Genomic DNA, 12,315 nt, shown 5'->3' on the forward strand with positions numbered 1-12,315 from the left:
TGCAAGTTTAATTTTTCAAAGTGAAAACTTGTAGCTCTGTACTACGATAACATAGTAAATTCACTTACCATTACATATCCCATCATTCCAGTTGGTGTTGTTGCAGGGAAGGCCATAACAGAAGGCGCCTAAAGTGACAAAATTATCAGAGTTAATGGTTTTAGAATTGAGAATTACACATAATGCTGTGAGAAAGCCTTATCTGTACAGATTATTTCAAATAAGTATATAAAAAACATGGAAACCCTTCAAGTTTTATCAAAAAGAATGAAAACCAAACACAAAGCTGTACTCATTAATATAGACCTCATAAAGAAACAACTGCTGCATTCATCTTACATGTCAGTAATTTCTAGTTTAAGACATTGCAGCATTTTAATATGTACATTTTAGCTTTTATATCATACTTTTAGATCATTTTCCTCTGGTGTCACTCTATCACCAACCTACCCTTAAACAATTTATGAACAGCCAATTATATTTAAAAAGTTCTTGCAACAGTAATCAACTAAGTAGTCTTTTTTCCCCCAAAAGATCTCCATTTAGTTTTACTTTATTAATTTTAACTGGTTTGGTGATGACATCTTTTACACTACTGGTCAAAGGTTTTAGAACAGCTCAGGTTTTTCCAGTTTTTCTTCAAATTTGATCAGTTGAAATACAATGAATGTCCTAAAATGGTGAAAAGGTAAGCAGTAAATTACCACAGATTTAAATTTAAAGTTTAGGTTAGCTTTTTTTAATTAGGTCTTAATATATTTTTAAAAGGTTCTTCTCTAAGTGAGAATGTAATTTAAAATGTAAAATAGACAAACACATTTAGTCTCAAAAATATTTTCATGCTGTGATCATTTTACAGGATATTGTTCTATTTAGTCTCCGGTCCACTAAATTGTAATCATTTGCACACTCTTTCAACAATAATGCTCTGACAGCCGCTGCCTGTACTAACTGCTGATAGGCCTATATACAGTATTTTTACTGCATTGATTGTACCATAATGCAAGTAAGAAAGACTGAACTGATATTACAAACAATCAAGTACAGACTGTCCTTCTGTGAAGCCATTCCAATGAAACTGTTTACAATGTAAAGCACCTGTTAGTAATGCTTATCGTTGAAGGTACAATATAAAATAAAGACAGACTTCAATGGTAGTACTGGCTGCTCTGTTGTTAAATGGTTAAAAAGCTGTTTTTAAAATATTAATAATATATATTGTAAATAAATATATTCCTTATTTGCTATTGTGAATATTAATATTATAATATCACTATGCGTTTCAATAAAATATCAGGAAAAAACTATTTTTCAAACCAAACACACAGTACTGTGTAGAAGAATACTTTATTTTCTAGGTTAGGGTAAACATTTCTTTCAAAATGTTTGCTTAGATTTGTTTTTGTACAGTAGTTTGAAGTGAACACTGACAAAACATTTTTATAAAACAGTTAATTACCAGTGAAACAAAATATAATAAAACACACACACAGAGTAATAGTAATAGTACCATGAAAAATCAGTTGAGGACCAAGTGAAACTAGACGACATACAACAAAAAAATGCTGCACCTTAAATGCAGGAAAAACACTATTACAAATCAGTAAAGGAAAAAATGGGTATTCAGCTTCAATGCAATTTAATAGAGTACTCAAACACTGTTAGACTTCATGGAATGATTTCACTTTTTTTTTTTTTAAATCCATGGACATATTTGACTTAGATGCACAGTACATATCTAGTAAGGGTTCATCCTCATCCCAATTCCAAATATCTTGTTTCACTAAACTAAATAGGTTTGGTCTGTTGTTATTCAATCTGTACAACCTTAATATAGATATTTTGAACTCAACGTGGAAAATGCTGAAGTTTACTGTATCAACTGACAATGGAACAGGAGGTAAACATGATTGGTGGACACAAATGGACAACTTTTAATTAATACTGAAAAGTGTTGAACAGAAAATTCAAGATATTTATATTTGGTGCTTTTCACAATTACTTTTAAAAAACTGCAGTTATTGCCAGCTCTTGCCAAGCTAAAAGGCAAAACAGGATGTAAATAATAAAATGCAACAAGCACCATTTATTGCTGTTGTCAGTTTTAAAGGGTCAAAAGGAGTAATTCAACATGAATCCTGTACAGGTACAATGACAGCATGCTTTTAAAGTAAAATTTGCAAAAGAGAAGCTGATTCCTATATGTAAGTCCAGAGTCACTGGAAGATGGTTCAGTACTTTTCAGTACACATGATAAAGGACAATCTAGAAGCATAAGCAGAGTAAATATTAGAACAAGAAACTGACCATACAGATCAGTTATATAATGTGATATTTCCCCTATTTAGTCAGATGTTATTCAGCACAGCCAGTGTTGCTCAGGATTATGGAAAATGTCCAGCTGTTTAAAAGTTCAAGGCTCAACAAGAAGCCATGTGTATAATGCGGTTTAAATTTGAGATAAACTCAGATATGCAAAAAATTGGTTCAAAACAGCATTATCAACCAGCTTGGATTTTCATAGGAAAATATAGAGACAGAAATACTACCAGCCACATGCCTGCATAGAACTAATCAATATCATTCTAAAATTAGTTCACAGAGTGTAACTGTACAATTTTTTAGCTGTTAACTTTTGGAATTTATTTTTATACGAAACTTTGCCTAAACAATGAATTTTGAAAAATTCAGTCTTTTTTCATTTAGGATAAATCTAGGTAGGCTGCATTTAATTTTAAATAGTACTCCATTGCCTCAAGGTGATTAAATCTTATAGTAATAAAGACCAGTTCTTGTTACTTATAATAGCAAAAGAGGTAAGGATGGATGAAATTTCAATTTCAAAATTTAATTGACATTGATAACCACAAATCTACTGATCCCGATTATTGCAGATTTTGGGTAACAAACATCAGATACCAAAGCAGGAGCCAGCATGGATGGGATACTAGTTCTGTGCAGGATATGTACACACACACATATTGACATATGTCAATATGTGAGCTACTTTACTGATGTCAACCTGAACACTTGTTCTTTGATCTCTAAGGTGACAACAAAAAATGATTATAATGTAAATTTAATTAATAAATATCCCAAAAGGAGTTCTGTGTGCATGTCGAAATTCTTTCCTAATTTATAACTTTTATAATTATAAAATTTATGGCAGGGCTATTCAATTACAAATTCATTTGGCCCAGTCTTTCACACCAAGAAATTTAGCTGGGCCACACATTACCTGCTGCTTACTGGACGCTGACAATGACAAATTTTAAAATCAGCACAAATAAATATATTTAAAAACAAGTAATATTTATTTACTGCTTCCTTTTTAAATATGGTCACATCTGACGGGCAGTTCAAAAAATGTATAAAAAAAACCCAACAAAAATGCTGTAACTGAACAGAATCTGAGGTAGTAGCAGTACTTTTTTCCCCCCACTTTTGAAATAAGAAAGTAAACATTTTGCTCACATCTGACGCAGGCACATCTCAAAGTGCATAAAAATCAAAATAATGCACAGTATTAGCAATAATATTTGTTTCCCTTTTGAAATATGGGATCCTCCCCGATATTTAAAGTGGTGTTCAAGACAGATTTTTTTTTCACAGAACCTAGCCTATTTCATTCAAGGCTTTAATCATTCATATGACACAGGCTAAATCTGAGATCCACAACAATGCCTTTCCCGTGGAATCCTCCCCCCCTTAAACATTTACTACCTGATCCTGGAAATAAAAAATTCTACATAAAAATGTCACAAAATCATGTTGGGTGATAGTTTGTTGAAACACTGATTACTAAAACAAAAGTGGCAGGATGCTCAATAAAATTTGTAGTCTAGTAACCAAAATGTCTGGGAACGGTGCAACAATAGTCATCCACAATGGCACAATTTAGGAATCCCTGCGTTTTTTAATGTACCCATCTTGAAATTGGTAAGATATTACATTTAGTTACACATACACACAGATAACATGCAAAAAATCTTTCAAAAGGCCACATGCATTAAAATACTCGGGCACTGCTTCCAATTGTCTGCCTGTATTTATGGGAGTAGAGGGTACTACTCATCATCTTTTCCATCTGTAAAACGACCAGTATCATTTTTTTTTTTGTTTATTGTTTCCTTTACAGGAAAAAAGTAGCATTTCTTTAACACTGCTCCCATGAGAGCAAGAATGTTTCTCTGAAAATTCTTGCTTTATTTACACATGCCAAAGAAACGTGTATTAAGCTACACGTGGAGGGGTTACTTTCTTCCTTGTGCTTTTGTAAAATTGATGGTTGGATATAGACCATCACCATATCTAGTGTCTGGTTCTTGTCGATTGTCTGATGCTGATGTGTAAAGCAACTTTGGTTTGGATCTGGTTTAAGCAACTTAGGAAAGTATATGTGGATTGATGGCTTTGGTACCTGTTTATTATTCCATCACATAACCTCAACAATGGCTGCAAAATGTTGAATCTTACCTGTTTTATTGTACTGTTTAATACAACCAAATTAGTTTCTTAAAATATTTTTAAATATATTATTCATTGATTTTTACAATTGCCTGGATTCATTAATTTGATTGGGAGACAATACTCAAGTTTCAGTAATTATTACTGTATAGTAAGACTGTCAAATTAGACAAACACAAGGTTTGAATATGTAAATTAAACAGAAGTAAATATTTTAATATCTTTGGACACAGGTTAACAATTATAAGTGTAACATGCACGTTTGTGCATGCTTTTTTAATACTTTATTATCACGGCAGCGGGAGCCATACCAAGAACAATTTCCAAAATTAATTTTAAAAATCTAAAAAAGCGGTACTTGGGCAACTGTTATGTAAAGATAAGGGCCATCAAAATCCCAAGAAGCTGCATCCCTCAAAAGAGAAGCATCAGCACTGCACCTTTTGTCAGTCTAGTACTGATGACTAGGTGACAAAGCCTTAGAATGCTTAGCCTGTTGGGCATGAGAGCACTATTACGCACTTCTGTCACTCAACTGTTGTGTACCCTCAGAAAAAGTGTTTTTTTTCTTCTGTCTCAACCCCAGCACTGCTTGCTATTCCTCACAGCTGCTGTTGCAGCAGCAGGACATGTCACAATACACTTGCAGCACAGTACACTAGCTGACTACTACAAATGGGGACCAAGTAACAGTTGCATAAGCACTTCAAGTTTTGCACAAGCACAATGGGGGAGTTAAAATAATAATAAAATAGTAAAGGGTGGTGGCATCACATGTGGCTCGTAAGGATTTAAGTGGATTACTGGGCTGACCAGTATCAAGTCAAAGTCTGCATAATCTGTTTACTTTTTGTTCCTCCGTTACGGATACAGCAATATTTTTTAAAAATTGGTCAGAATATTTTTAATTACATCTAATTTTTAAGGTATTCTGTGTCAAACCAGCAGCCAGCCACGTAAGACAGAGGCTAATTTGTGGAACATCGCATGAGAGAGAGAAAATAGAAAAACTGCTCCGAGTACACCTGTAGATCAAAGGACAGGGCACAGAGGCAGAAAAATAAATTCTGAAATAGTTTGGCTGTAAGTTTTACTAATGAAGATAAATTAGCCATTCAAGATTTCAAAAAGGCTGACAATGGATCTGAAATGCAAAAACTAATCAGTGAAATACCTCAGCCTTGCATAATGCATTTAGAGTAACTAAGTCCCAAAATTATGTGGGTAAAACAAACCACTCTTTCACAATCAAATGTCAGTTTTTGCCTTTAAATGAGACCCATTTTAAATAAATTTAAATTCTATTCGAAAAGTGACATTTGATCTGGCAGTCCTACTATACAGCCCAAAAAAATGATGTGGAGAAATAAAGAAATGGAGAAAATGGAAACGATTTTAACCAGAGAACTAATGAAGGCTACAAAAAGATCAAGAATTTGAACATCTTGATATAACTTACCAAAATCATTACTGGTGCAGCCACCTGGTTTTAGAAGTCATATATTTAGTTAAATGGAGATCTCCTGTCTGTAGTGAAAGTGTTTCAATTGATTATAAATGCACCTTTACCTGGAAGGTCCAATTTCTGGCATGTCAGTACTACGGCCTTACTTACACAGTCCATCAGGGGATGAATACAAGAAATTATCCAAGTCTCTGAATATCCATTGGAATTCAGTTAAATCAGTCATTAATGAATGGAAATAGTTTGGCACAGCTCTGAATCTGCCTAGTGCAGGCCACGAACAAAAAACTGAATTACTGTGCAAAGCGGAGGCTAGTGAAGGAGTGAAGACCTAGGAAAACTTGGAAGGAGTTACAACATACATAGCAAGTGATGCTGACACCATAGTGCAGGGCTGCTTTTTTATAGCAAGCTTCGAGATGCTTTTGAGGGTACAGGATAAAATGAATACAGCAAAATAAAGGCAAATCCTGGGGGAAAACCAATGTAGTCTTCAACTAATGTGCGTCTTGAGAGAAGATTTTTTGAAGAACAACTACCTCAAGCATAAAGCTAAAGCTACACAGAACCTACTTAAAAAAATAACAATATCTTGGAGTGACCAAGGTCAGATCTGGTTTAAACAACTTAGGAAATAGAAGTAAAATTTAAAAAAAAAAGCAATAAGCTATTCACCACAGTTTGAGCACATTAAGCAAAACAATTAAGGAGAAATACTAAAGTGTCTACATGTGCAAAGATGACAAAGTTCTGGCCAGACTCAAGACTGGAATTGCTGTCATTGGTAATTGTGATCAATGACTGTGCCAGTCTGTAAAACACAAAATACACAGCCCAGTCCTGCCTTGTACCCAATAATTGCTGGGATAAGCTCAAGCTGCTCCGTGATCCCACCCAGGATAAGCAGGTTGAAAAATGGACGGATGAAAGGATATCTGTAATTAATTTAGATAACATCACAGAGATCTGCTAGAGATTCTCTTTCTATTGTTCAATACTCTATGATTGAATTTTGTATACTAATAAAATGTGAAAACCTCCAAGAGAATAAATATTTTTTGGAGTCACTACACTTTAGTCATGATAAAGCCATTTACTTTTTAAAGTATGATTATTGTGTTGATGATGGTATATTTTATGTTAGAATTTTAATGCAGTGTCTTTTTATTATTGGTAAGTTTGTAATATGCTTAATTATGTTTATCAAACAGGTATTACTAGCGAAGACACTTTAAGTATGCCTGAGCCAAGACTTGGTCACAAGTACAACTGTCTGAACTCTTAACTACAAGCTTCTTTCAAAAAAAATCACAAGAGCAATGAAATCTGCAGGGGGTAAGAAAGTGTTTGCGACACAGATCCCTGACAGCAAGGAAGGACAGAAAACTGCAAGATGTAACTGCTTTACTGCAACTCTAGCCACGTGAGAAAGACAAAAGAGACTGAAATTACATGTTATAATGAACCGATACTGCTAAAAGTTACGTGCCGCTGGAATTTAGGTTATATTATGTAATGTGTCTCTAACTAGCTTTTACTTTGGCATGATATATGATTCTGTTAATGGATAAGTAAACAAAAGAAAATAATGGATAAAAGTAAATAATGTTAATGGATAAGTAAATTATGCTGTCTTGCTTATAGCTCTTGCTATCAGGTTTGTGGGTATGATGACTCCTATGAGGTATAGGGTCACTTGATTGCAGTGTGAGTTCATAGTCCTAGAAGGCAGGTATACCACTGCCGTGAGGTCAAGTGCTACCTTGCCACAGAGGAGGAAGCCATTAGTCCTGGGAGACACACTGCCAGGTGCGAGCTGAAGGCAGTGACACTACAGCTGTATTCTAGAAAAACAGGACAGAGCAACAGTTATGTATATTAACCAGTATGTGGCACTGGGGTCCATCCATAAAAGAACCTTGCTCCACAGAGAGAGGATTATATTTTAGGCAGAAGGGAACCTCACAACCTCCTTGACAAAATAATTACAATACAGAAAATACAGAATTTCAGTAGTTAACTAAGTAGCTACTTACTTTATAACTAGACTACTACAAAAGTCTAAATTTTTGACTTCATAAATGTGCTTCATAAATGGCCCACACTGTTCAACATATATTCAAGCATTTCATTCCCTTTCAATTCACTACAAACTCACGGATAACCATAGCACACTGGCAGAAGAATCCACAAAGCAGAAACCATTCCTGGATGAGGTAGCAGTCAGTGACAGGGTACAGTTATTTTCACAAATACACGGCTTATTTCGAGTAGCTGGGAGGAAACGCTAGGTAAATTCAAGGTGATAGGATACATTATACATTTAAAGAAAGTGATCGGGCCAAGGATCAAAGATCCATGGAACTCAAAGGCAGCCATACTAACCTCAGAGACTGCCCTTATTATAAAACATTACATTTCCAAAAATTGAAACAAACTAAGGTAATTATTACAATTTACTTAGACTCACAAGTTAAATTAATTTTAATATTTGCCAGGGTAGACAATTTCAGCCTACTCTAAAAGTTGGCTTGATTCATTCTAGTCTCTTCTGTGGAAATAAAAAACATCCCTTGAAAGAAAGAAAATTGTTAAGACACTGCCTGTAAATGCCTTCCTTAGATATTTCTTAAATATAGAATGCATCTTACAAATAAATCCATAAACCCTAAAATCACAAAGTACAGCTAATAGCTACAATTAAAAGAAAGAGAAACACACCAGTCTTCTCAAGAAACATAAGGCCCATACCTAAGGGGATACATCAAAACACTGAGACTATACAATTATTGGAAGACTTCTCCTGAATTGACTATTTAGCAAATAACCATATTTTCAAGTTAAATGGGACTTGATTTTAATTTTGAACCTTTTGTAATGGTGTATCCCCAATAAGAACACTTGATGGGCTAAAGCATGTGAGTGTTCATGCTGTTACTTTTAAGATTTCCTTTGCATTCTGTTCTCACGCAGTGTATTAATATAAGTGGCAGATATAATACACAAGCATTCATCTGTGTGTCAATAAGATATAAGTGTTTTATTAGAAAAAAATTAGCATGCTTTTGTGTTTAGAAGACAGACTTCCAGACTGGCATAAGTGCTTGTTACGCAGGAAAACTAAATTTCAGCACTCCAAAAGACAAAGGATAAAATGTGACATTTAGGACAGGCTTACTCCAAATTTAAAATTAATAAACAGTAGTAAAAGCATGCCAGTTTATAGCAGAAAATGGGCGACTTGTCACTTACGTATTGTGGGAAATGCATGCCATTCTGGTTTTTAATAACAGGGAAAATAATTCACAATGCAATAAACATGAAGTTAGAAAATTACATTTATAGACATAATCAATCAATCAACATTTATTTATATAGCACATTTTCATACAAAAAAAATGTAGCTCAAAGTGTTTTACAAAATGAAGAATAGAAAAATAGAAGACACAATAAAAAATAAACATAAGTCAACATTAATTAACATAGAATAAGTAAGGTCCGATGGCCAGGGTGGACAGAAAAACAAAAAACTCCAAAAGCTGGAGAAAAAAAATAAAATCTGTAGGGGTTCCAGACCAAGAGACCACCCAGTCCCCTCTAGGCAGTAACAGTAAAATATTTATAGCTGTAATCAAAAATAAAATTAAATTTGGATGTACCATGATATACATGATCATAAAGTAAAAATAATGCTTGATTCATTAAGCATAGCTATAGCAATGACACCTTAAAAAGAAAAATTCAATCTTGCAGCAAATACTCTCAAAATGTTACATGCATCAACATATTTCTGCTTGATGACAGCAGAATTTATATATGAAAGTCAATGTAACATGTTTCTTAAATTTTAACACTTTTTAAAAATGAAAAATACATGCAATCATCATGTAATCACACAAACAAAAATGTCTGAACCAAGTGTCTATTATGTAGTATCTCCCCTTAGTACACTGTTTATTAATAAAAAAAAAAATCAATAATGCCATATATTAAAAAAAAAAAAATAAGATCATGAGTTTTAGTTAATCCCTAACACTATTTTCATAAAGAGTTGCTTTACAAATTAGATAATTTACATGTTTGTTTCATCACTTATTCCTGTAGAGTTTACCAAGAACTCAACCAGACAAAATATTCTATGAAGAAAATACATTTTGGTTTACATTTATGAAAAGATTTTAAATAAGCCAATAAGCAAGTCTGAAAACATGTACAATGGAAAACAGTACTTGGGATTACAAGGGGGATTTTTTGACACAAAATGTGCTAAATAAATAAATATATAGCGATAATGTTGGTCCATTATGCTACAGACCTTGCCCTCAGATGGTTTGCCAAACTCACTTACCATGGTGGCAGGGTTCCAGGTTGTGGTGGGTGCAATCTTTGGTTGCCAGTTAGTCCCCCCTGTTAACTTTTTCTCACCAGGCTGACTCCAATGTATGTCACTAGAAAAGAATCAAAAGTGATTTTCTCCTTGTCTTTTGCACTATAAATCATTGTTTATGCTGAAAATCTGTTACTGAGTTGTAAAACTTGCTTATTATGTTCTGTTCAAAATACTAAAGATTTTCTGTTCTTTAACTATTTCTCCCTTACACAGGTATTATAAAAATGAATATAAAGTAAGCTTCTTAATTTAATTTTAAATAATGCATATGATTAAACATGCAATAGCCCACATTATAGAAGATTATTTGTGCCAAAATGAGATGCAACCCAAAGTGTTAACAGTTCATGGAAATTTCACCCCAGCCTGCTTCGCACCCCCTCATTTCGCCACCATAATATTTCTCCCCCATCCCAGTAACTTCCAACACTCAAAACGTCTGGGTGTGGGTATTAGAAGTTTCTAGAAAAAATACAGTGAATAATCATTCTCAGTGTTCAAAACTGACTTTCCCAATTTAAACATTTTTGAAGTAAAATGATAAAAAAAGTTAGCAATAAGAGTCAAAAAAAGGAGTCATGTCTGTTGTCTAGAGTTACTTTGGTTTTAAAAGGTTGGACATGGACCATTATTATTTTCAAATGTGTGAATACTGTTTCTATAGTACTGGATAATACTGCAAGCCAAGTAGCACTTGTTTTATTTTTTTATTTTTTCCCCCAATACTGTGTAATGTACCTGGGTACTGTGTAATAGTGTGACGATGCTGGTCCCCTGGAGACTCCCTCTTCCCACATGGGAGTCTGTTGAACCAACACAGTTGATAGTTATAACTAGATGAGCTGACAAATCTCATTGAAGCCAATGGGATGGTAGAAAGTGCTCAAGTGCTTTTATTAAAAACAGTCAAAAGTAAAACCAAAAGTGTCCATTGTGCAGTGTTCAAAAAAAAATACAGTACCCAAATAAATGGCAAAACTATAAAACCAGTGAAACGTGGGGATAAAATCTATAATAAATAAATCCGTTAAAATAGAGGTTAAAATGCAGTCTCTCTCCTCACCCGATCGCAGCCCATCACCTTCTGTCTCCCCAACTCACTCATCACTGTTGTTGCCAGCCCAGCCTCTGCAGCACAAACTTCTTTCTGCCATCCTCTGTCTTGGCTGCCGCCACACTGCGCAGTCAGACCGTCCAAGGTCAGCACATTGATCCATTGGGAGGTCTTACATCCCGCTCGCCCCACTCTACACACTTAGTCAGTGGGGCGAACCAGCCTCTGGACCGCCTCAGCCTGCGCTCCCTCACAGAGCCCCAGCTCGTGCTGCATTCTCCTTCCTGGTGTCTCGATCATCTCCCATGACAGGCTTTTCCCTTCATTAAACTCCTTCGGTTCTATCTTTTCTTTTTTCCTTTCCACTATCTTGTCAGCCCATAAATATATGTCTCTGTGGGCGCAGCGCCTTAATCACATGCCGCAGGAAGCCGATGAAGCAATTGAGTATGATCGCACCCACACGTGCATCTCATCCCAATTACCTCATCAACTTCCCGCGGTCGTGCAATCGTGCTGCCGGAATATGGACACGGCTAACTGGATTTAAAAACTGTCCATATTTTTTGTGAAGCCGCAGACCCACTATACCACAAATAAAAAAAAATACCATAAATGCAAGTTGCAGTTTTATTATTTATGTATATAGCTTAGCTTGAAGCAAGGTCCATATTAATGCAATTTGCAATATTATGGTTCAGTTGGTAAAAATGTCATCACCAAGTTGCACTTGTTTTATTTTATTTTTATTTGGTGAATAATGTGTAATGTACCTGGTCTTGAAGCCTTGCAGTAATAGTATTATTACTGGAAGTTGCACTATTATTTATTTTATTGTTATTACTTGTTTAAATATTATGCAGTTTAATGATGGTAAAGTTGTTTAAAAAGTCACTTTAACGTGTCAGTGGACAAAGATTGTTAATATTAACAGAAAGT

At 34.6% G+C, this 12,315-nt stretch overlaps 1 protein-coding gene across 22 annotated transcripts in view; it reads right to left on the bottom strand.

The window, feature by feature from the left end:
• picalma (phosphatidylinositol binding clathrin assembly protein a) overlaps positions 1-12,315 on the bottom strand; it is a 161,666-nt gene that overhangs the window by 10,750 nt on the left and 138,601 nt on the right. For 13 of the 22 annotated variants that reach the window (XM_039744403.1, XM_039744401.1, XM_039744402.1 and 10 more), the window contains 3 exons: positions 10,281-10,380; positions 9,185-9,208; positions 69-128 (listed from right to left, as the gene is read on the bottom strand). In XM_039744403.1, the coding sequence (XP_039600337.1) occupies positions 69-128; positions 9,185-9,208; positions 10,281-10,380 (184 nt within the window). The remainder of the gene's footprint in view (positions 1-68; positions 129-9,184; positions 9,209-10,280; positions 10,381-12,315) is intronic. The other 9 variants (XM_039744407.1, XM_039744404.1, XM_039744417.1 and 6 more) reach the window with 1 other exon arrangement.

The sequence above is a fragment of the Polypterus senegalus genome, chromosome 2 (genome assembly GCF_016835505.1).
Source record: "Polypterus senegalus isolate Bchr_013 chromosome 2, ASM1683550v1, whole genome shotgun sequence".
NCBI lineage: Eukaryota > Metazoa > Chordata > Cladistia > Polypteriformes > Polypteridae > Polypterus > Polypterus senegalus.